The sequence below is a fragment of the Hippocampus comes genome, unplaced genomic scaffold (genome assembly GCF_001891065.2).
Source record: "Hippocampus comes isolate QL1 unplaced genomic scaffold, H_comes_QL1_v1.1 scaffold317, whole genome shotgun sequence".
NCBI classification, from domain to species: Eukaryota; Metazoa; Chordata; class Actinopteri; order Syngnathiformes; family Syngnathidae; genus Hippocampus; species Hippocampus comes.
In genome coordinates, this window is record NW_017805531.1 from 924,386 (window position 1) to 948,308 (window position 23,923).

Here is a 23,923-nt window from a genome sequence, read left to right on the forward strand (position 1 = left end):
TTGCCGTTCAGCTGTACGGTTGCTATTGGAAAAATCATGACCCACTTTCTTAGACATTAACAAGAAAATGTCATGTTCAAAAATAGCCTCATGTATGTCATATTTTAAGCAAAAACAGTACTGTACCCACGCTTACATGTTCTAAGTACCATTTAGAGCACTTCCTTAATAAATTGAGGATGACCAGGACGATCGCATGTTCAAAAATAAATTAGGTAAATAAATAAGGTAAAATGAAATATCAGTTTCATCAAACCTTTGTTTATATAGCACATTTCAATGTGCGTCACAAAACAGGTAATAAACAACATCATAACTTAAGTAGAATTACCAATATGAAAAGTAAAACAAAAAAATACCCTCTGAAATGTACTCTAGTACAAAAGTCTAAATTTACTATCAATTACATGCAGTGCATATTCTGATAATTCGGCAGAAGAAAAAAATAGTTAAAACAATTCTTTTCTCTGTGGTGTGTCAAATTTAGAGGATGCATTTATTTTGACTTCACAGAGACTTAAAAGAGGTCGAAGATGCGATGCACTTTTTGTGAGTAATGTTGGAAAAAAATGTACAATAAATCTGGTTCCCACTTCTTGTACCATAAAAGTAATCGAGTATATATCATCCTATCTGACAATGTAATGCTGCATACAAAAAAGGAATTTCATTTCTAATAGAAAATGCATAGAATTTTAAATAAAAAAAGAAGTGGAAAGTAATAATCAGGTAATGAAAGACTGGCGAGACCTGCTGTTTGTTTTGGTCACTCGAAATAGTCGTGAGCACATGATTCTCTTTTCTGAATTATAAGGGTGTATAAGAACAATGTCAAAAATGACATTGCTCTTATAAATTATGGACAGGTTTGGGATTGTCTTATATATCACATATCTCCAATGAAAAATATTTCATGTTGCAGACAGAAAACTTGTAAACAGTCTCTAAATGCTTTGATTGTGCAGTGCTATGACCTTCTGTAAAATCCATTTCAGTCAGTTTTCTTCTAACAACCACAGTTGACACTTTCCTCTTTCGCAACCTTCTTTCGGTCCCATCCTCGATCCTGGGAGAGTCAGCTGCCCCAAAATGCCTGAGCCAAAGGCATCATTTCCCAGATTGCTCATTTGGTTAAATCTCCTCTTTCGCGTTTGATGTCAGGTGCTTCACATCTTGATCTTCCTGATCTCTTCGCACAACCTGGAGAGGTACTGTGTGAGCTTGACCATCACAATTATGAGGGCCCCTCCCACGAACATGCACGAAGGCCACATCAGCGAGTGGAAGACGACTCTGTGGTCGTAGAGCCGAGTCAGGAGAACCGTCTCCTGCTGCTCGCTGGGATCGAAGTAGCAGGGAACCTGCTGGTTGGCCTTCAGACGCTCGGAGATGTTCATGATGATGGTGTGCATTTGAGCACGGTCCTTCTGGCACCTGGGCACATAGAAACACTGCCACAAAACACCCGGCTGTGAGCAGTTGTCCACCTGTTTCGAGAATGACTCACTCCAAATGCCGTCATGTGAATCCTCGCGTACTACTCACTTCCGAGCTGGCATCCTGCGTCTCTTCATTGTGAGATAATCGACTGATGCGGCCTGTGTTGTTGACGCTGACGTAGACCTGCAGACAGGGGTATTTGGAGACTCGCCAGCAATCGGAGCCACAGTTGTAGGAACAGTTCATGTCTGCCGTGACCGTGGAGTTGAGGACAACGCACACACCTTCCTCCGTCCACGCACTGTTGTGACATTTAAATGGGGGGTGCACATTTAATGCAATTTCAAAAAAAGAAAAAAAAAGCCAAACAATTTGGCTTGGGGTTTAATTTCTTGAATCTTAGTACAGTAAACCCACGCTATTCACTTGACAACAGCCCTCACCACAATGGTTTTGCCTGTGGATGCCACAAGATGGCAGCAAAGCACTGCTTATTTCTAAATGAAATGCCTCAACTGACCTCAACATCTTGTGCTGCTTTGAAATATGAGTTTAACCCCGTCCAACAAAAAATGTTGTGTTTTTAATATAAAAAAAAATGGCACTCTTTAATATTTCACTTACCAGAAAAAAAACATACAGTAATGATATAATCAGATGAACTGTAAGTAACAAAAAATTTTTTTTTGCTTCACTTCTAGTGGACATTCCTTGGTAAACTTGGAGCAGTCATACGGATACATACGAAGCTGGTCAAAACTCTCCGGTAAGATGCAGTAATGACGCAGAAAAATCTGCAAATACGCGGGGGATCACAGTCTCAAGTTTTTATTTCATTATCATTCAGTAAGATGCAGTAATGAGTGAAGTCAAAGCAGAAAAATCTGCAAATACGCAGGGGATCACAGTCTCAAGTTTTTATTTCATTATCATTTAAATTAGCAAGTGAAGAGAACGCGGTCGTAAAGCAACAATTTTTTCAAAGCACAGTTTTTGAAGATGGCAATTTGGAGCGTTACCTTTCAGCATATGAGCGTAAGATGGTGATCCCAAGTACAAAGTACATCATGACGGAGGAAAGGATCATTCCAAGACCCAGGAGAATCGCTCGATCTTCACCCGGCTTGAGAGCAGTCACGGTCTTTTTCTTGTCCAGTAAATCAACCTCCCGGAATTTCTGATAAATTGACCTGACAATTACAGAACGGATGAGAGAAAATTGTATCGTTACACAGAAGCCACATAGAAAATAAAACAAGCTGGAAATCAAAGTGCTTGTTTACAGAGCTTCTCTCGGTACATCCATCCACTTGACACTTCCTCACCTCCTTTCATTTCCGACACCCGATGCTGTATTTTTGGCCCCGGCCACAAAGAACATTTTTCTTGATGATCCTCTTCCTCCTTTACTCAGTGAAGTGGAACAGGGAGATTGCTGGAAAGACCTGAAAATGAAAGATGAAATACTTAGGCAGGGGATTTACAGGACCCCCAAAAAAAAAAACATCAAACTATACCTACCTTTGGTGCATGTCTACCCTTATTCAGTGCAATACTTAAAGTGATTGTATCTACACCTATGAATAATCCTGCGCTGCCTCATTTTTACGATGTTGTCTGAACAGGATCGTTCCAGTTATAGTTGACTTCCTGGTGACGGCTACCAGGTGAACATCCCATTTTGAACACAAAGAAACACTAAAAATGTAAAGTCGATGACAGACGAACGGTGTAATGCCGATGGGGGGGTTGGGAGGCAGTGAAAAACCTACCCGTTGGATCATGAACGCTGTCAACACAAAGTCATTGGGTCCTTGCTTGGCAAAACAACAACACCTTGCATGGGGATCCTTTTTCTCTCTGCAGCTCCTACCAGGGATGTAAAAACAAAAACAGGCGACTGTAGTTACATTAGATTCCCAAACGCCTTCTCAAACGTTGCACAGCCCTGACCGATGCAATAAATAACACGATGAGCTGACTAAACAGTATGAAAGGCGAAAATGAATCTGCACGCAAACATACCTTTGTGGCTGCCCAGTTCCTTCTGCACCAAAGTATGACAGCGATCCATGTTTTTCACACAGCACTCAAATGTATCGAAATTCACTTTTTTCAAATTTTTTTGTCACTGAAGAGGGAAACAAGTAGATGCACTAGAAGCAAAGTAGTACGGAAAAAAAAAGAAATCAAGGTTTTGGACGATTGCAAATTTTTTTCATTGCACTATATTCCCAGCTGCTTCAGGAAAAGTCTTCCGAGAGTGACGCAAGACATCGGAAGGAAACTATTCAACTCATCATGCTTTCCTGGAAAGATTCCGTAACATTTTGCATGCATTCCCACCACACAGACTTCCACTTACATGATTTTGATGCCGTGTCTTGCAACTTTTCTCCGTCGTGGAAGCACACTGGCCATTGCGTCCCGAGTGCCTCAAGTTCCACGCATGCCTGGATTGATTTCAGCTAAACACGGACACATAAATTTTAACAATCACCGTCTGACTGCTTCAGCTAACTTTACAATCAGACTAAAGCTTGTAAACTTATTGAAGAGTGTGTCACTTGTTCGCCAGGCTCCACGTTCCACAAAGGCTGAACTGAAATGTGGCAGGTGACTTTCTGTCAAATAGCTCATAGGCAATGGCTCATGTCACTCTTCTGAGTGAGTGAAAGGAAAGGGCTGGGAGTCTCTTAGACTCTAACCTTGCAGAAGCCTCCAGGGCAGCTCCAACAGAATGGGGTGGGGGGGCTTGAGCTATTCAAGCAAAATTTGAATTTTCCAGAAATGATTTCAAGATGTGATCTGAAATCTAAAAAAATGTATTATATGACTATTGAATGAATTCAGTAAAATTTTCGATTTACAGTACGATTTTTAGCCTAATTGCCCGTGGCATTTTTAAGTTACTATATATATAGTTTTGAGTGTTATACACGGTCAGGGGAAAGAATTAAACAAAATGTAGAGCATGAGTATTGCCCTACGAAATACGAGCCCAACGAGCAAAAATCACGTCATAAATGCTTCACGTTCTTGCAGTGGATAACTTCACCTAGCAGGAACTTATTGTTCGGACTTCAGACCACCTGTTCTAAGTTGAGAAACCACATAGCTCGAGTCTGACGCATACACGATCAACTGACCTTACCGTACAGTAAACGGTCCTGTATGGATGTGACTGATGTGGCTCGGTTCACATTTCTTCCAGTTGCCGCTCTCCGGTCTTGAAAGCGTGTGTGGATGAGTGGTAAATCTTGATGGCATGTGACAGACCACATAACTGTAAAGCAGGTGTTTATTTCTATTTGTAGTATTTTTTGGGGGCTCAGTTGCATGGCTCGTAGAGATGGTAACGTCAAACAAAGGTGAATATAAATTCAACACCCTCCAGATTGACTACTTTAGGTGGATAATGCGTCCTGATTTTTAAATGAAATAAAACAATTTGATTTCGAAGGCGTTTACGCTCACTTTGTTTGCTTTGGTATCCAAAGCACACTTTTGCTATCAACGCGCTCTTTGATGAAGAATGTGTCCGCATGTATTTTTGCCTCGTCCTTCCAGTGATTATTGCTTGACTGTCAGGTGTTCTTGTGTTTGATGACTTTAAATAGCCACAACTGAGCAACACCCCCACCGACTTGAAGGGTGGGAACCCCTACCTGAAGCATATTAACAATGCAAAGTCTGAATTGAAAGCAACTTGTCATTCATTTATGATTGCGACGATTGCTTACTCCACGTGGGATAATTCTAAAATTAAAGAGTATTTAACGGAAGAAAAAAAAATCTTCATTGGCATTGTCAGTATTCATTCCCCTGTCAAGGGGAATGTTGTCATATAATAAGAAACTTTTCATTCTATCCAACATGCACATGGATGCCAATAAGATTAACCAGTATATCCTTTGAATGTGAAACTACTGCATGCGCTATTGGACGACCATCTCCAACCTATTATAGACCACATAGTGCTCATCTGTCAACTTGCTTTTTTTTTTTGTTTGTTTTTCTTTAATAATAGCTGATTGATATTTCGCTTCAAATGAATTGGTCCCAGACTTCCAGCACGGTGAATGAATAGCTGGTTGTGAGTGGCACCTATCTGGGCCTGTTGCTAAAGGGTTTTTTTTTGGCACTTGTGTACCTCCAAAGAGGAATCCAGGATCTCTTATTTCAACCATCTCTGTCTTGCTATGTGTAGTATGTACTGTACTCGAGGCACCTTGAAAGCGATGCCTTTAAAATGTTACCATTTTGTGCCACAGGGTGGCTCTCTAACCTAACAGGAACAAACTCGGTACTGCTCCAAATATGAAGTGTCTTGTCACGTGAAAGACCAATAGTTGCTGAACAGATGACACATTCCTGAGATGATGCTATTATTTGACTAGGTCTGTCTTTTTAGTCATACAAAATGCACAAGACTGTGTACTTCATTCGAGGTATGGGTGGGGGGGGGTCCTCAGAGGGGACTGACCTTTTCTGGTGACCTTCCGTTAACATTACACAAGCCCCTTCTCTGTCCATCTTTAAAATTTGCAACCCCATAGCAAAAAAAAAAACAACAACAACAACAACAAATAAACAAACAAAAACACTTGGTAGACATGAACAAATCTTGCCCAAATGGAAAAACATGAACCAGTGGCAGATAAGGCAGTCAATTGTTTTTCATGTTTTGATCTAAACATAGCACCAATGATTGTAGGCTACCCTTGAATGTAACATTTCGAGGTGAAATTAGACGAAAAAGGAAGAAAGGCAATTCTGTGTCTTTGTTCCCAAGATCTAAAAATAGCTCTTGCTGAGCAGGCACTAAAGCCGCCATGCGGCTCTTTGTACTGCTCCATTTTCCTGTTTGTCTTTAGTTCCACTATCTCACTGCATCTTGGATTGCAAAAAAAATAAAAATATCCGGGAACTGTTCAGGCACCTTTCCATAATGCAAGGATTCATGTTTGTAAGTGCATGCAATCTCACCGCCATTTTGCTCTGGAGACTTTCCTAGGTACTCCCTATTGTATTCATACTAGTCTCACGCGAGACAGGTTTTCCAATTATGACAAACAACAATCTTCACCCCCAATTTGGAACTTAGCCACCTCAATGAAAGCCACCTAAATCGAAGCAAAGCTACTGTTTCTAAGATGATGACGCACACTGCCACGACTGCTGTATCCAAGCAGCACAATGTCAACAGGTCCACCTCATATTTATCAGCATTGCTGCTCTGCTTATATCCTTTCGCAACCTGATGTCATTGACCTGCAGATGTACTCTCCGCCCCCACAGCTGTACTCCTGCTAGAATGAGCACTCGGATCTAATTTTTAGGCAATTTATCCAGATTTATAGGCTGTCGATTTCCGCTATCTTCTACGTAAGTATAGAAGGCAGAATATGGATGTAAGAATGGATGGATGATGTTTAGGGAATTCCATTGCACATCAAAGTAAATCAGCGATTGTGTAACACCTGGCTTGGAAGGAATTTCCCTCACATCATTGGTGGGAAACACCCGCACACAGTAGGAATGCGGCGCATGTATTTTCCCTGCCCCTGGCTCGATGAGAGAGACGCAAAGAGGCAGCATATGGGGAAACCCTCACGTGAACCAAACCGCAATAAATCTGAAATGCAGTCTTGAGCTACTATGCATCCAAATCCATGGCTGCCAAAAAACGACGCTGTAAAGAACGTTCACAGTTGACATCTGCGCGTGAAAATTACGACGTACTGTGATGCCCAATCATCCGTACACATTTCTGAGGATGTGACTGGAGATGTGGGGGAGCGGGAGTTGCAGATAAAAAAATAGATAAATAAATAAATAAAAATAGATGAGTGCTGCAATAATTGAGTGGGAGGAAGGATCAGACGCTTCAGAGGCTGAAACTGCAGTATTCCTGCTTCAACTGAATCCATCACTTGATCACGCATTTATCATCCCCTTTTGGATATAGGCTACAAATACTGTAAATGCGAACCATTTCTAAACTTACTCCGTGACCTGCATATCTCTATACTGTACAGTATAACACATTTATGAGCAATTCTGACGAAGGCGACAGTAGTTTGTCAAAATACCCAAGGTAGATTCAACCTTTCTTTTGTGTTGTAAAGAAAAAAAAAACATGAAACACTCTAACTTGCCTGAAAGATGCTCTGAAAATGTTTGCTGTCGCTGCAACAATGCATTTGAAAGAGCTCCAAATATGGTATTTCATTGTGTGTCATCATCTCACATGGGAGAGGGCAGAAGCAGGGTGGTAACATCCGTCAGCAGAGCTGACATGAATCAATCCTGAAATACTTGCCATGTGCTACAGCTTCAAAATAATGACACTGACTTTTGAAGCTCAGAACTCAAAATTTTAGTTAGCGTCGACAACCCTGGGTTATTCAATTCCCAGGCTCTAGGGAATTGGAATGTCATCTGACTGGCAGAAAAGAAGCTCGAACTGGTGTGCCAGGTCGAGGGGTTCGGGCTAGATATGGTTCGGCTCACCTCAATGGACAATTTTGGCTCTGGAACCGCTAATAGAGGCGTTGAGGACAGTAAAGGGCATCAGGTAGGTACAAGCGTACTTATTGCTCAACGGTGGTGGACACCGATGATGAGCGATGCCGACAAGTCGAAGGAGTCCTATTGGGCTTTTCTGGCCTGAAGGACTCCCGAGGCAGGCGTCAGGTTTTGGCAGGCCAAGATGAAGCTTTGGTGTTCGGCGAGGCAAAGATTATTAACGTGGGAGGACTTCAGCGAGGCTGTGGAGAATGACTTTGGGGCGGCTGAGAGGAATTCTGGCCCACTCGCCGGCGTCCGATAATGTGCTTTGTGGTCATGGAGGAGGTGGGAAGTCATGTCGGTCATCTTTATTGGCTAATTATGTAGAACACGCAAGGAATTTGACTCTGGTACTATAGGCTACACTAGTATTGCAATAACAAGGAAGTACGATAAACAAAGACATGACACATAAATATTGAAAGACTTTCTGTAATGTAAGGGTACCGCTGTGCTGTACAGTAGTACCACCCAATGACAGCTGTGCGACAATGTGCAATGTCATCGGGCAGAGAAAAAGTGATCAGTGGTGCAATCCAATACCATGACGGTTGCGCAGATGGTGCAGAAAATGGTTGCATCATTTTTGAGGGCCCAGTAGCAGTAATTATTGTACAACTTCAGGTGTGCAATGATATAGAAAGTCCTTGAGCGCTTTAAACGGTCTGGTGCTGTGGAATATTGATCAACGACACTTGTTCAAGTATGTAGAGAGCTGGAGGTACAAAGATCACCGCGGTCAGACTGTTCCACAGCGGTTACTGTTTAGGGAGTTACTGGGGAGAAGGAAAAAGCTCTTTGAATGTCTGCTGGCTCTTCGAGATAGGGTGAGAAGGTTGGGTCCTCAGTGAGGGGCTCAGAGTGGAGATACGGATGATGCAGCTGGGTATCTCAGGATACCACCAAATCAACTGGACGAAGTAGCAGGGGGAGGAAAGTCTGGGCTGCCCTGTTTAGGCCACTGCCCCACGAACCCGAACCTGGATAAACCGAAGATAATGGATGGATGATGTGGAAATTTGCTGTAGAAACGAATAGCAATGAATAGTATAAATGTTTATCAGCGAGCATCATAAATATTGACGGGCTATTTTTATCATTTAGGGACATTGGATGAATTAATGTGATTATGGATTTTGTATCAAGCTACAAACAAAATCTGTGTAGAACAGAGATTGCAATGATGATGTAAGCTTGTTGTTGACTTTTCCAGTCTGAATGGCTGACGGAAGGATGGGGGGGTGAGGAGATGGGGTGAGGATAGGGGGTGGGGTGTCATTAATCCTAGCTAGTGGTGACCACACATGCACAAATGAGCTGTGTGGTGGGGGATGGGCGCGCTCTCTGTTGTTATGACTGGTGCTTGGCTGCAGGACAAACTTCCAGGGCCTTGGTATTTTACATTTCCCTCTCATCGCTCGAATCGGCAAGGACATCTGACTCTGTTTTACCGTGAAGCCGTTCAACGTAACCGGAATTTATCTGCAAAACAAGAGAGGACATACACCGGGTGTTTGCTGCTTTTCGGAAAATAGGTTAGTCCCCGATGTGACGATTTTTGCGATCGCTACTACGATCGCCTTGCTTGTGCTTAAAAGTACGTATGTGTGTGATTTATTGTCGTGCTGTTAAAATCGCGTATGAGGTAGCCATAAACACGCTGGGAGAGTACAAGAAGATGAAATGAGCGCGGCGCTTTGAAAATAACAGTAGTTACAGGCAGCCCATTTTCGCCTGCTGGGTCAAGCCACTATGTCGAACGTCTGAAAGCGTTGCAGGCTTCTTACCGCCTGGCTTTAGCTTTAGTATTTTAACCTAACGATTGATATTAACATTTGCAACAATAACAACAACAAAAAAAGACAATCGACAGCACACATGACACGCTCCAAGTTTTACACGAGAACTGTCGGGAGATATCGTCGTATTTGAAAAGGTTTTTACCCAAGTAGGTACCAGATTATAGCGACACTTAGCACGCTAGCGGTTAGCCAGCTTGTTAGCAGCTTTAGCGCACGGGGGCTAGGTTAGCTTGGAGCTACCTAGCCATGCCCTAGTACAGTCCTCATTTCAATCCCCTTAAAAACAAGCTAATTGTAATGTATCTATTGGTGGGCTTGTGATCAAGAGAACCACGAAGCACCAGCAACACTTGCAGTGGTACCACAAGAAGATTAATTCAATTTTGAAAGCGCCTTGTGTGGCGACCGCCTTAAGAAGAGCATTGCCGGCTGGGGCGTCGCTGTAATGGTCGTACACGATATCCAGAAAATAGCCTGGATAATTGTATTGAAATTACATTAAATATGAGATAATTGCCGATGACCGTGTATTTAAATGAGGTGATGTGCCGTTGTCATTAGTCATACATTCGCATATTATGCAGCGATCGCGTTAATATACGGTTGATGGGTAAGTGATGACATGGCTTACTACTCATTTAAATGCATTATTAGTCATTCATGCGTTCAAAGAAGTGTGCTTCAGATGACTAAATGCATCGGTGCAGGTCAACACTGTTATTATGTGGAGCCCATTCACCGCCAATGTGTTGGGGGATGGGCGACGTGTTTCCGCAAATGGCTAGCACGCCACGCTATCCTGCTAATTTAGCCCCCCGACAGATAAGCATGTTGACACGCTTTTGCATACACGTGACTTCGCTGTAGAGGGAAACTAACAATGTAACGAGGGGACAAAGCAAACGTGAAGATACGATGCGAGTTTCCCCCCCCCATTAGAAAACAGCAATTCCAGGGTGACGCAGTTGACTCTCGTTTCATTTGAATCTGGGAGTAAAAGGCCACAATGGTGCATGACACAATGTTGGAATGGATACCGACATCTCAGATTTAACTTTATGGAACATTTTCACGTTACCCTTTCAACAGACGTCTTGTCTAGTCCAGTATAGAATACTGTAATGCTGTCTTTGTTCAGAGCGTACTGTTTCATGCAACTCTGGAAGAAATTAAGAGACGAAAAAACAGCAAATAAATGCTCCGAATGCCAATATTTGTATTTGGGAGCTGTGTTGTCAATAACTTATAAATAAAACCACCAAAATTTGAACTAGCCAACCAAAAATGTTTTAACGCGTAATGATGCTCTGAGATTATTGCTTTTGATAGCCCTCGATCACAGGTGTCAAACTCAAGGCCCAGGGGCCAGCTCTGGCCCATCACATCATTTTATGTGGCCCATGTCAACTCCCACGATGCTTGCATGTAATAAATAAGAGATATAATAAGAGACTTTCTTGTTACCAAACCCTTCTTGAGAGTCACTTAAATAATAGTTGAATAAACTATTATTCTTGACTTCTTTATTTGGTTTGGCAATCATAACGTCCCTCCAATGGAAATGGTAACTACAATTTGTCCTGCGGCAAAAATGAGTTTGACACCCCTGACTTAGATGGACTGTGGTGCAAGAGTCGCTAGTTATAAGAAAATATTAGGGAGGCTGTTCTCAGAAATCGAATGCATAAACATGCTTTGTATAACAATGAAAACATGTCGTGTTTGTTGAACACAATGTTAAATGCTACGTGATAGCAGTCTCACATCTGGAAACATTTTTTTACTGTTGATGCATTTTAGTAAATATATTGGCGTACTGTATCTGTCTTAAGTCTGTAAATAAAGCTAATCGATTGATAATCAATATTCACGTTACACATTGGCCTTATCTACTCCTTTCGCTTTCGGGTTGGTGACCATTTTCTCCTCGTGTGGTGTCGCACCTCCGTGTTTACTTCTTCTCAGCCACGCTGACACAACCTTGCTAAAGTGTTCATTTGGCACAAGTTCATTGTCATAACGCTGTTACCAGTACGGCGTGTTTGGATAGGGTTTGACTGCCTGCACACTTCTCACTTGAAGTAGAGTTTAAATGTGGATCCACGTTGGTTCCATGGCAGCCGGTCTTTTGATAGCCGATAGTTTAGGCAGCTTGACCCCACGACGACTTGTAATGTTTTTCAGTGATGCAATATAAATGCTTCTTCTATGACACATCATTATGATTTGTGTTTTTCAGGGGTTGAGCGTTCTTTTTGAGGACAACAAAGCGATGATGCACGCATAAAGATATCCTGATCACATGGGTAAGATATTTTCCATTATCCGGGTCCCGTTTTGCCCGGTACCCCCGTGAGAGTGCTTTGTATTCAACTGGTGCGACGATGGCGCTCTTGAATTACACGAACTACCGTTAAACCCATTAGTGGAGCAGGCGCACCTATTCCCATTAATATGTATTCTGTTGCCGTCTCAGTTGTTGATAGTCATAACATGACAACGGTTATAAAGTGGAGGGGAGGTTGGCAGCAGCTGTCATGTGCTTGCAATTGTTTGTTGCCGCTACTCGGGCTGATCATGGTTACGTTTGTGTCCTGTCTGCTCAACTGCAGCGTTGGAAAATAGAGCGAAATTCTTGGTTAGTAGTTTCACGTGGAGCAAATTGGATTAAGTAGTCGGAAAAAGAACATGGCAAATTTGTTTAATGACACCACGTTTGCTACTCGGCTACTATTTGCAGTTGGCAAATATCACATGTGTTGAAACGCTAGGGATACTTATCAATAATATTCACCGCATTATGATTGAGTGCCACGTCCAGTCCCTCATCAAGAAGTAGGGGGGCACGGTCTCCCTATCGGTCAATGCCGATAAACCAATTGTAGGATGTGTCACAGTTATCGGAAAGACGAAGAAAAATTCTGACATGCCAGACTTTCGCCGTCGTGCTCGCGAAAGCGTCCCACACGCCTTACGACCAATCATTGAGTATGTCACACTACACAGACTACGATGCCTCAGGGCAACTCAAAATCGGCTACGTGACACGGTTTGTCTGCGACGCGGGTGTCGGCACAAAATCGGGCTACGTTCGTGTCGACTGACGTTGGCGTAAGTATCACAACCAGGCATGTACCACCAGTACCACTATTTCTGAGCATGGGTACAAGAGGACTCGCTGAGTACCCATACGTGATAATCCTGCAGTTGTGATGCTTACTACGAAGCCGCGCTGTTGCAACACGTGCAGAATGTGGTTTGGCATAGTCAACTCAAATTACGCTGACGTTATATAATATGGCATCTGTTGCCAGAGTAGCGGCTAGTAGCTAGCCGCTAAACAATCGTCCAATATGGGCTGGCAAGTCACATCGAATGACTTTTCGAAGTGCATACCAACAACGACATTTGAAATTTTGAAAAAAAAACCCAAAACAATCTTTGCGAGGTTTGTTTAAAAGCATTCAACTTATTCCTGACTTGCAAATTAATTTGCATCAGCCTGGGAAAATCTGGGAAAACATCAGAAGCATAATAACTTGGACCTACGAGCGATGCAGCTGTTATTTCAATTTCTCACATTGTTCGCAATATTCTGTCTTGCCTGAATTGTGGGGGCGGATAAAGACAGGCGTGTGTTTACGGGGGCAACATTTTTTTTTCCGTCTCTGCTTCAACTAGCATCATGAAATAGTTTACCAAAAAGAGACACCACCACAATTATGAAAATGCTTCTCAAAAATATTGACCCCTCGACTTGGCGCCGTTAGCAGCGACCCACCACTTCCTTGTTTGACATGACGTAGCTTAACTAGATGAAAGGAGCACAATCACCACCTGTTGCAGCAGTGGGGATAAGCCCCTTACACACTGGCCATCTGAGACAGATATCTCCCCCCCCCCCCCTACGAGCGATGCAGCTGTTATTTCAATTTCTCACATTGTTCGCAATATTCTGTCTTGCCTGAATTGTGGGGGCGGATAAAGACAGGCGTGTGTTTACGGGGGCAACATTTTTTTTTCCGTCTCTGCTTCAACTAGCATCATGAAATAGTTTACCAAAAAGAGACACCACCACAATTATGAAAATGCTTCTCAAAAATATTGACCCCTCGACTTGGCGCCGTTAGCAGCGACCCACCACTTCCTTGTTTGACATGACGTAGCTTAACTAGATGAAAGGAGCACAATCACCACCTGTTGCAGCAGTGGGGATAAGCCCCTTACACACTGGCCATCTGAGACAGATATCTCCCCCCCCCCCTCCCCCCAGCCTTTCAACTGACTTGATGGTCTTCTGTGTGCGCTATTGATGTGGGTTAGTGGATTGAAGTCAACCTCGGGAATTTGCCCTCTTTAGAGGTAGTCGTATCAAAGATGGAATGCCGCCAGTGTGTATCCAAGTGTGAAGTGGAGTTCCCAAGACTCGCTGTTCTCTCGGCCTGAACGATTCATCGAATTCAAATGGACATCGCAATGTAGTCGACCAGAACGACGTATTAAAATTACAAAGGCTGCAATTTGCTTAAACAAAAGAAAAAAAATCTTGACTCCAATTCGGTCGGCCGGAAGGCTTTGTTTGAGAGATTTGGGATATTTATTTATATTGTGCTTAGGAGTGCAGTCTTCACGAAACTTGACAAGTGGAAAGTGATCAAGCGACTGGCATTTGAACAGCGCTGGTTCTGCGAGAAAGAATCTGCATCGCAGTAAACAAGCTCTGGGATCTGTTATTATGGAAGCCTATCTATTCCAGATTTAGTTCGAAATACCCTGTAATGGCTGCCTCGTGGAGACAACTGCTAATTCTTTCCACTTGTAGGTTAATGAATGGAAACGGTTTCCCTGCCTCGAGCTCGGAGAAACAAACTTGAATTTATTCATCAAATGAAAGATCACTTGTGTTTTTGTTGGTTAAAAAAAAAGAAATAAAAGTTCCTTTTTTTCTCCTCCACCCTGTGGAACGTCCGCGTAATCCCCTGATGAAAGTAATTGTTGCTGGTGCGAAGTGCTATCCTGTGTATTTTTATGGTGCGTTGCTCCTATTTTTCTTGAGCGCGTGCTGTGTTTTGCCACGAAGTGTGAATAACCAAATCTTTTCTTCCCCAGGCTCCTATAGTGTGCTGACCAAATGGTTTAATGACCAGGACTAAAAATGAGCATAAGCAGTGATGAGGTTAATTTCCTGGTTTACAGATACCTGCAGGAGTCAGGTAAATATGCATGCAATTCACTTCATTGAGAGACAAGATAACAAAACTGATCTTTTTCTTGTTTTTGGGGTTTTCTGTTTTGGCCTTTTAGTCGTGTCTTGTTAACTTTTGTTATTCAGGAGTAATTGCACCTGACTATCATTTTGCGTTCATGCTTTCACTTACTTGACACGGACATTGTTTATATGTTGCCTTTTGCAAAAATGGATGAGATTGTCCAAATTGGCAAAATGGTTAATCGGCATTTTCTCTTTTGAGGGCTGAAACAATAATTCGTCTAACTCTGATCATTTGATTCGCCTACCTAATTGAAAACAACAAAAAAAAAAAATTTCATCTATTAGATTAATTAATAGCATAATCGGTAGAATAATGAATTCAAAAAATATTTGATAGTCGCAGCCCTTGTTCTTATTTATTTTCTCTCTCTCTCTTTTCCCGGATTGGGGAAAAACATTTAGAAAAAGAATACCTGTGCAACTGTAAGCATAGTCAAACGTGTTCACACCACTGAATATTTAGTTTTTCTTACCTTGTCCGTATTCAAAAAGCATGCATCAGCAACCTTCCCCGCTGCTCTTCTCCAGGCTTCTCGCACTCAGCATTCACCTTTGGCATAGAGAGCCACATCAGCCAGTCCAACATCAATGGAGCCCTGGTGCCCCCTGCTGCCCTCATCTCCATCATCCAGAAGGGCCTGCAGTATGTGGAGGCTGAAGTCAGCATCAACGAAGTCAGTCGGCAGCTCGACATAGACACCCGGCTTCATTTTGTGACTGCGGTGTTGATCTGTCGTCACCGCGTTTTATGATCATATTTCTCTAATTGTTTCCCTGCATGTTTGTTTTTTTTTTTTTTTTTTTTGCAGGATGGGACTTTATTTGACGGGCGCCCCATCGAGTCACTATCTCTGATCGATGCTGTTATGCCCGATGTGGTCCAAACGAGGCAGCAGGCCTACAGGGACAAGTTGGCTCAGCAGCAACAGCAGGCGGCGGCAGGCAGCGGCGGCGGGAGCGGCACCGGGCCCCCGGGAAGCACCAAGAACGGAGAGGGTGCAGCCAACGGGGAGGAAAACGGATCCCATGCCTTAGCCAGTAAGCAAGCGCATGGTTGTAAACAAGCTACGAAACGGCCTTTTTCTTTTGTCGTCGGTGGGCTTGGAGCCCACTTGCATGAAGCAATTTTTTGACGGAGCTGTTGAAAATATATACTGTATGTATTTTAAACACCCTACCCTCCCCTTTTTCATAGCGACCATATCAAATGTTATTTCTGCTGGAGATGGGCCGAAAATAACATTTTTACCGCTAGCTCAAGGTTTACTATCAAGTATCAGTCATCGTATCGGCGGCTATGTAAATGCGAGCACTTGTGCTCATAGTCTGAAAAAAAAAAATGGTGTTGGTACATCCCGAGCAGAGTTGGGCTGTGTCCACATTTTGACACCGTTTTGCCCTCCCTTCGTTATACTGTAGTATACGGTAATACCGTCACTAAAAGATGCTAAATTGCAGTAGTTGCTTTTTTTGGGGGGGGCACCAACGAGCTTGAGTCGTGAGCCGCACGACTGACTGTCCATCTTGTCCTGTGTTGTAGATCACCACTCAGAGATGATGGAGGTGGATCGGGATGTGGAAATACCCCAGAGTAAAGCCATGGTCCTCAGAGGTCATGAATCAGAAGTTTTTATCTGTGCCTGGAATCCAGTCAATGATCTGCTGGCATCTGGGTCAGTGCCTCCCTGCAAGATACTTATTCATTGTTAGTCTATGTCTCCAAAATGTGATTTTACCACCCATGTTTAACGAACCGATTGATGAGTTCAATTATTGTAATGTATAATAACATTCAACCTATTTTTTTTTTGGGGGGGGGGGGCTTTGAGTCTGATCCTTTAAATTGAAAGCTTCACAGTATTATCGATTAATAAGAAATGTAAGAGATGAGAGTGCATTGTGTTCTGAGCGTTTACAATTTGGTTGAAATTGATATGATCACTGTTTACAATTTTTTAAAACTACGACAGGTCTGGAGATTCGACGGCTCGAATCTGGAACCTGAGTGAGAACAGTTCAGGTGGGTCCACCCAGCTGGTTCTGAGGCACTGCATACGGGAAGGAGGCCAGGACGTGCCGAGCAACAAAGACGTCACCTCACTAGACTGGAATGTGAGTGTGTGTTCAATTCACCCGTAGGGTTGCTCGTCGTAAACTCGGCGCATGTGTCTGTGATCGCCTTTTTTCCGGGTCAGTTTATCTCCTGTTTCATGATGAAAATAAATTGTCTTTCAGAGCGAGGGCACGCTCTTAGCAACAGGCTCCTACGACGGCTTTGCTAGGATATGGACAAAAGATGGTAAATTCGCACGGCTTCTATTTTGTTTTTTAATATCACCCGCATATTTCAACAATGTGGTTTTTACAGGTAACCTGGCCAGTACTTTGGGTCAGCACAAAGGTCCCATATTTGCACTCAAGTGGAATAAGAAAGGAAACTTCATACTTAGTGCTGGGGTCGATAAAGTAAGTCATTCTGGGGGCTGCGAGCACCTAACGGTTATGTGCAGAATATTCTCTAGACTGTATTCTCAGTATTCCAAATGCTTAAAACCGTTTCATGTTCCAAACTAATGTCACGGTGAGCTGGCTGAGCCTCCTCCTTGTTCAACATTGCCACCTAGTGTTCTCCAGTGGAACATATGGCTGTAAAATCATCATCATCATCAAGCCATTATGAAAAATGTCATTCTGTTCATTTTTTGTAGAGTTAAAAATGAAGAATCTCGCCCATGCATGCAAAGTATTCTCACCGCTGACAAAGCATTTTTTTCCAAGCAAAACAAATGAATGAAAGAGGAACTCCCCAAAGAGCTCAGACACGTAAACGCAAAAAATCTGACCGTGAGCTTTCAAAAATATCATATTTGCTGCGCTTTTTGTTCCTAACGTCGGTCGTTAGCTCGGTTCACTGCCAGGCATTTTCAAAGCGGTTCCCCAGATCGCCAGCTGTTTTGTGGGATTTTTGACATCACTTTCAAGAGCGACAAAAGATTGTGTTGCGACAATCTAAACACCAAACATACCAAAAGAGAACGTCGAGTCTCTAATTTTTCTCTCTCGAAAAAATTTGTATTCTTTAGAAATCAGCAGTAGCCCATGAGTTTGTATTCACCAAAATTTTGGAATAACAATTTCATTTTATAGTCTTAGTATTTGCATATTGATGGTTAAATGTTTTTTTTTTTTTTCATTCACCCAGACAACAATTATATGGGACGCTCACACAGGAGAGGCAAAGCAGCAGTTTCCTTTCCACTCAGGTGAGACTCAGGTTGCCATTGATTTTTAAAGCAGAATTGAAAAGTCTAAACTGCCCTGTTCAAATATCAAGTTTTTAGGATGGGGGGGGGGGGGCAAGAAAGATATTTCAAAACAATTGCCACCATTGATGTGACCTATAGAACAGGGTTCCTATGGATCCTTCAAAAGTCTTGAAAGGGATCCGCGAGCCTGAAAAAAACCCTAAAGGCCTTAATTGACATTGGCAGAGAGGTCCTCCCAATTTTGAAATGATTTGTCTTGGTGCAAAAAGATTCTTTGCTTTCCCCTCCCGACATACAATGGCAATTAACGCCGTGCAAATCAATTATTGGGTGGACGTTACATTTTGTCAACCCCGAATTGCAAAAATGTCTTCTTTATTCTTTTCCCCCCCGCAGCGCCTGCTCTGGACGTTGACTGGCAGAGTAACAACACATTTGCCTCCTGCAGTACAGACATGTGCATTCATGTCTGTAAATTGGGTCAGGACCGACCTGTCAAGACCTTCCAGGGACACACGGTAAGTCGCCGTGCTTTTCTCAACGGCACAAAGTTAGTTGGTCGATGCCACTCGAATAAGTTTGTGTGTCAACGTCCCGCTTACTCAATCCTCACGTGACCTTCTGTAGAATGAGGTCAACGCTATCAAGTGGGACCCCACTGGCAGTTTGCTGGCCTCTTGCTCCGACGACATGACTCTAAAGGTCAGTTCATGCATGCGCGGTCTGGTGGCCACCTTCGGACGCAAAAGCGTGCGCTTGGAGCTCACGGCCCGGTCTCTTGTTTGGCAGATCTGGAGTATGAAACAGGACATGTGTGTCCATGACCTTCAAGCCCACAGTAAAGAAATTTACACCATCAAGTGGAGCCCTACGGGGCCTGGGACCAACAACCCCAATGCCAACCTGATGCTGGCCAGGTGAAGTCCGGGACATTTTATGCTCAAATCACTCGCTGATGGCGAATTTACTCTGAGGGCCACCACGCATCAAGCGACGTGTCTTGAACAGAACAATCGCAAACCAGTTACTCGGGATGGAACGAGTCCTCGACTGATTCGGGTACCCAGCAGGAAAAAGAGTTCAAGCTAACCGCGGAAACAATTGTGCGAGGGCGGACTCGGACAGCTTAATTGGTCCTCTGTGACGTGTGGTGTAATTTGATTGGTCAGTTAAGACAAGACGGCGGGTCACTCTGTTGTCATGTATAAAACTATGTCACGTGAAAATGTGATCGCGTTGAATTGTATCGCGTCGAAAAAGCAAGATAATGCTTTGTGTCGAAGTGTTTGGCCTTAATATCAACAACATGCATCGTACTGGTTGAAAAAAAATAGAATCAATTACTACATGCAGTGGAGCAGGTCATATCAAAACTGCCCAATCCGTATTGGGAAGGGAAGCACATCTCACCCTCTGCGCCTCAACCTCTTCTACAGCTAAACCACGTGTTGAATTTACCAACACTTGCGAATTAGTTGACAAACGTTTTCTCACCTAGCGGGGCTCGGTGGGTACTTGCTGTCATGTTTTAGTTGTGCTCTGCCCAAAGTTGACATTTGCCTTCAACGTAACTCTGCCCCGTTGGCGCGCTCCCTCACAGTGCGTCGTTCGACTCAACGGTGCGCCTGTGGGACGTGGAGCGCGGGGTGTGCATCCACACGCTGACTCGCCACCAGGAGCCCGTGTACAGCGTAGCCTTCAGTCCTGACGGCAGACACCTCGCCAGCGGCTCCTTCGACAAGTGTGTCCACATCTGGAACACTCAGGTCCGCACGCTAAAGTTCTCTCTCTCTCTCTCTCTCTCTCTCTCTCTCTCTCTCTCTCTCTCTCTCTCTCTCTCTCTCTCTCTTTCTCTTTCTCTCGCTCTCTGACTAACACGCACATGCATAGGAGGCAGTCGTGGCTCACGTCCGTTTGTGTCTTCAGACCGGTGCTTTAGTCCACAGCTACAGAGGGACAGGAGGGATCTTCGAGGTGTGCTGGAATGCCACTGGGGATAAAGTAGGAGCCAGCGCATCGGATGGATCTGTAAGTACCTCTCTGATTTAAAAAAAAAAAAGGGGGGGGGGCTTCATAATTGTTCTCGATTAATTGTATTTTAATCATAACATTATTTGTCCTCCCCAAAAAATTATTTAGTGGCCAACTGAATCAAATAGACACGTGAATATTTTTCTCTCGGAATAGGTACGCGTGTGTATATGTAGAGATGGATACACACAACTTTAACAACATTTATTAGAATTATAAGAATGCATTGAATCTACTTATTTCATCTCATTGTTATATGTATTTTTTTTCATTCGATACTGTCATTTCTCTGGGTACATTGCGGTAATATATGGCAGTGATTTCTCAGCAGCCGTAGGGCATGTTTTTCCCAATAGCGTGCAGCCTTGGCGCCCCCATCCCTCGCTACTCTGCCCATCTGGATGAGGAAGTGAGAATCTTGTGGCTTCCTGCCTGTAAACTGTCAGTTTTGTTCACCGCCGTCCTCCTCTTCCCATTTACAGGTTTGCGTATTAGACCTGAGGAAATGACACTCGTGCGGGGGAGCCATGGACCGACTACGAATGTGTACATAGCCAAAATGACTGACTGTCCCTGCCTGTCCCGCCACACTGCTGTAGTCCCCACCAGACGCCATGGCCTGTCATGACCGCCGAACGGAGTGCTGCCCCATCCCCCGCCTTCCAACACTCATTCGAGGACCACATTTTCACAACATCCGCTTTTGGCACGTGTGAGAGACTTTCAAGTGAAAGGCGTTGCTTTCTGTTCAACCCAGTTCATAGCCCGCTATATGCACACCAAAATACCAGAATTCCTCTTTTTTTTTTTTGTACCCCCCCTTTGTTCCAGAATTCTAAAGATTTTTTTGTTGTTGGTTGTCGTTCTCTGTTGGTGTGTGCATATTGCATATGTCAGCATTTGGTGTCCTGTGGACATTGTTTTTAAATTGGATTTTACTGTAAGTTTTATATCATGTGCTGGGGCAAAAGGATGGAGAGTTTTTATTTTTTTTAATGGATGCCCACTATTCAGTAGGACATCTCTTCTTGGCACTCTTCAAACATGCAGATGTATAGACTACAAGGTACATTGGTTTACGTGTTGCTTTTTTTTTTCCCCCCCTTCCCCCATTCTAAGCAAAATACGGTATAACGCAAGTCATCCAAACAATCCATATATCCTTTGTTTGCATCTTTTGCCCCGATTTTTTTTTTTTTCAGGTGTTCTCAATTCATCAGGTTCTATGTCAAGCTGTAAAAGAAAGGAAAAAAAAAACTCAAGACTTATCGTCTCTGTTCTTTAAGTTCGTCTCACGTCGTCGTCTTCTGGCATCTGGCCTCTGCCTCTGTCATAGTGAAGGACCGTGGCTGGGATCTGAAGAGAGAGAGTGAAAGGGCGCGGTGGAGCTTTAACTCGCATCCATTCTAATAGTCATTATACTTGCATCCTCAATTCAAGGCAAAGTAATGCTGAGTGATCATCAAACTAATCCTCTCTCAATTGTGCACCGCAAGTTTCAAACTCGATTCCAACTTTTGCCCAAATCGTATGTGAGCGGCTCTCTTGCTTTGATCAAATGCTCTGGAGACGGGCTTCGTTCGAGCCTATGCACAGATAGACGGCGCTTTTGTGTTTTGTTTGTTTTTATCTCCTGTTGCCAGTCTGTTCTTGTTAAAATGCATCCATGTGTGTGCCACTCTAGCACATAGAGTGGATTCAAGTCCATTGTCATGTTTGAAATGCAATGCGTGATGTTCTCGAGCGTGACCAGGGGCCGTGACCATGAAGAATGTTTTTGTTTGTTTTTTTTTTTGTTTAGTTCTTTTTTTTATGATAAAATACCATTTAACAGTCATTGGAAAGATGAACTAGCTGCCCTTTGAAAGGGTTTTCTTTTCCTGCACTTTAGAAAAAATGGAGAAACAGGGAGGTGTGTTTTGTTCAAGTTGAACACATCTAAAGTAAAAAAAAAAAAAAACCAATTAAAAAAGAGGAAAAAAACAGTGCAGTGTTCTAGTGAGATTCAAGGGGTTTTAATTACATTTCGTCTGACTCATAAATGTTGAAACCAATGTCTGCATTCCAGGTGTCATCTTACAGCCATAACATCAGCTCTGTACGAATATACAAATACATTGGAGGTTTGTCAGAGTGTTACCTGTTTGAAACGTTTTGTACTATTTTGAAGTTTGCTTCAGTGGTGTCGATGGTGACTGAGCTGTACTACAAATACGTCATTGCAAAATGAGGTCCATGACAGTGGAATGGTATTTTTTAATGTTTGTTTTAGATACGCTTTTTACACTGCATTCAAGTGGTAGCTTTTTTTTTTGTTTGTTTTTTGTTCCTACCAAGAAAAAAATATATATATACTAACGTTGATTCTTCTATCTTTGCTATGTTTGAGAGCCCTTGAAGGTTTTGTATTCCTCCAAACTTTTGTAATTCAGATTGATTTGTAGCTATGTACTCAAAAATGAACAAAAAGAAAAATCTGGATAACTGTTGGTGTATCACAGAAAATGTAAATAACAGTTTGCTTTTTTTTTTTGTGTGATGTCTTTGCCCCCACTTGCGTTGTACTCTCTCACTCACCACATGGTTGCAGTCTGACTGTTGGAATAGCAGTCAGATCTCAAGGTCTAGAATAAAATATATTTTGATAATAATACTTGGTTTCATTGACCCCCTTCCCCCCTCAAAAATCTGACAGAGCCCCAGAGCGTTTTCCACGAGAGAGGGTTGCTCCCACAACCCCCTAAAAAAAATTATAGATTAAAAGGAAATTATATAAACCATCAACATTTAAAAAAATAACAAAAAAACATCAGAGCCTGCAATTGTACTATGTCAATCATCTGGCTATATTAAATAGTTTGGCCACGAATAAAGTGTAACATGCACCCAAAAGTTGTTTGTGACCACTAAGTAGTATAAATGTGTGCACAAAATATAAATGAATAGCAGTATTTTTCCTGAACGGGTGGGTAAGGTCCAAGTTGTAGGCGCGCTCCATTTATTAACCTAATTCAAAACGTTCACAAGAAAGGTCATTACAAAACACACTCAGCATTCCCTGTGCACGTTATAGCTATATTCATACCACAATTTAAAAGAAAAACCGTCATCTTCTGTCTTCATACAACATTGGTATACTATTGTGGGCTTTGGGTATGTGTATGTTTATCTGGCTTTTCTAAAGAAAAACGCAAAAAAAAACACTTAAATTAAGACACTTTCACTTCGCAAACCATATGACACAAAGCCTCGTTTAAGATAGCAACATTTAAGAAGCGTTTCCGGGTTGGGCCCTTATTGTGACACTGAATTGGTGCCACTTCCGGCAGTTGACTTTGCGACGTAGAGCAGAACTTAACCATCACTCCGCGGTAACGCGGGTACATGGGAAACGTTGCACGAAACACTCTTAACAAAACATTTTGGTGGAACATAATCTCAAACAATGTGCTTAAAAACACGTATTTAAATTAAGGGGCAATTGGTCAACAAGAGTGGGTGATTGAGGACTCGACTGTGCCGTCTCTGGCTCCTTATTA

The 23,923-nt window shown here is 42.8% G+C and overlaps 2 protein-coding genes across 8 annotated transcripts; one reads left to right on the top strand and one right to left on the bottom strand.

The window, feature by feature from the left end:
- Window positions 1-957: 957 nt before the first annotated feature.
- On the bottom strand, window positions 958-15,641 carry LOC109520498 (calcium-activated potassium channel subunit beta-2). Of its 5 annotated transcripts, XM_019877761.1 has the most exons (10): window positions 15,561-15,641; window positions 4,590-4,726; window positions 3,806-3,908; window positions 3,466-3,596; window positions 3,213-3,309; window positions 2,962-3,100; window positions 2,766-2,885; window positions 2,460-2,630; window positions 1,546-1,741; window positions 958-1,451 (listed from the first exon to the last, which is right to left on the bottom strand). In XM_019877761.1, exons 6-10 carry the CDS (start codon window positions 2,970-2,972, stop codon window positions 1,167-1,169), a joined length of 783 nt encoding a protein of 260 aa, XP_019733320.1. In that variant the 5' UTR covers window positions 2,973-3,100; window positions 3,213-3,309; window positions 3,466-3,596; window positions 3,806-3,908; window positions 4,590-4,726; window positions 15,561-15,641; the 3' UTR covers window positions 958-1,166. The 5 variants fall into 5 exon arrangements, with proteins under 5 accessions (XP_019733320.1, XP_019733318.1, XP_019733321.1 ...); XM_019877759.1 differs by having other exon boundaries at window positions 2,962-3,309; window positions 4,595-4,726; XM_019877762.1 differs by lacking the exon at window positions 2,962-3,100.
- Window positions 9,331-23,032, top strand: LOC109520496 (F-box-like/WD repeat-containing protein TBL1XR1). Of its 3 annotated transcripts, none has more exons than XM_019877755.1 (16): window positions 9,331-9,548; window positions 12,055-12,121; window positions 14,925-15,028; window positions 15,616-15,761; window positions 15,897-16,125; window positions 16,628-16,760; window positions 17,058-17,199; window positions 17,323-17,386; window positions 17,456-17,553; window positions 18,290-18,350; window positions 18,750-18,871; window positions 18,981-19,055; window positions 19,143-19,270; window positions 19,954-20,119; window positions 20,280-20,381; window positions 20,867-23,032. In XM_019877755.1, exons 3-16 carry the CDS (start codon window positions 14,971-14,973, stop codon window positions 20,891-20,893), a joined length of 1,551 nt encoding a protein of 516 aa, XP_019733314.1. In that variant the 5' UTR covers window positions 9,331-9,548; window positions 12,055-12,121; window positions 14,925-14,970; the 3' UTR covers window positions 20,894-23,032. The 3 variants fall into 3 exon arrangements, with proteins under 3 accessions (XP_019733314.1, XP_019733313.1, XP_019733315.1); XM_019877754.1 differs by lacking the exon at window positions 9,331-9,548 and adding an exon at window positions 9,751-9,961; XM_019877756.1 differs by lacking the exon at window positions 9,331-9,548 and adding an exon at window positions 10,012-10,425.
- The last annotated feature ends 891 nt before the right edge of the window (window positions 23,033-23,923 follow it).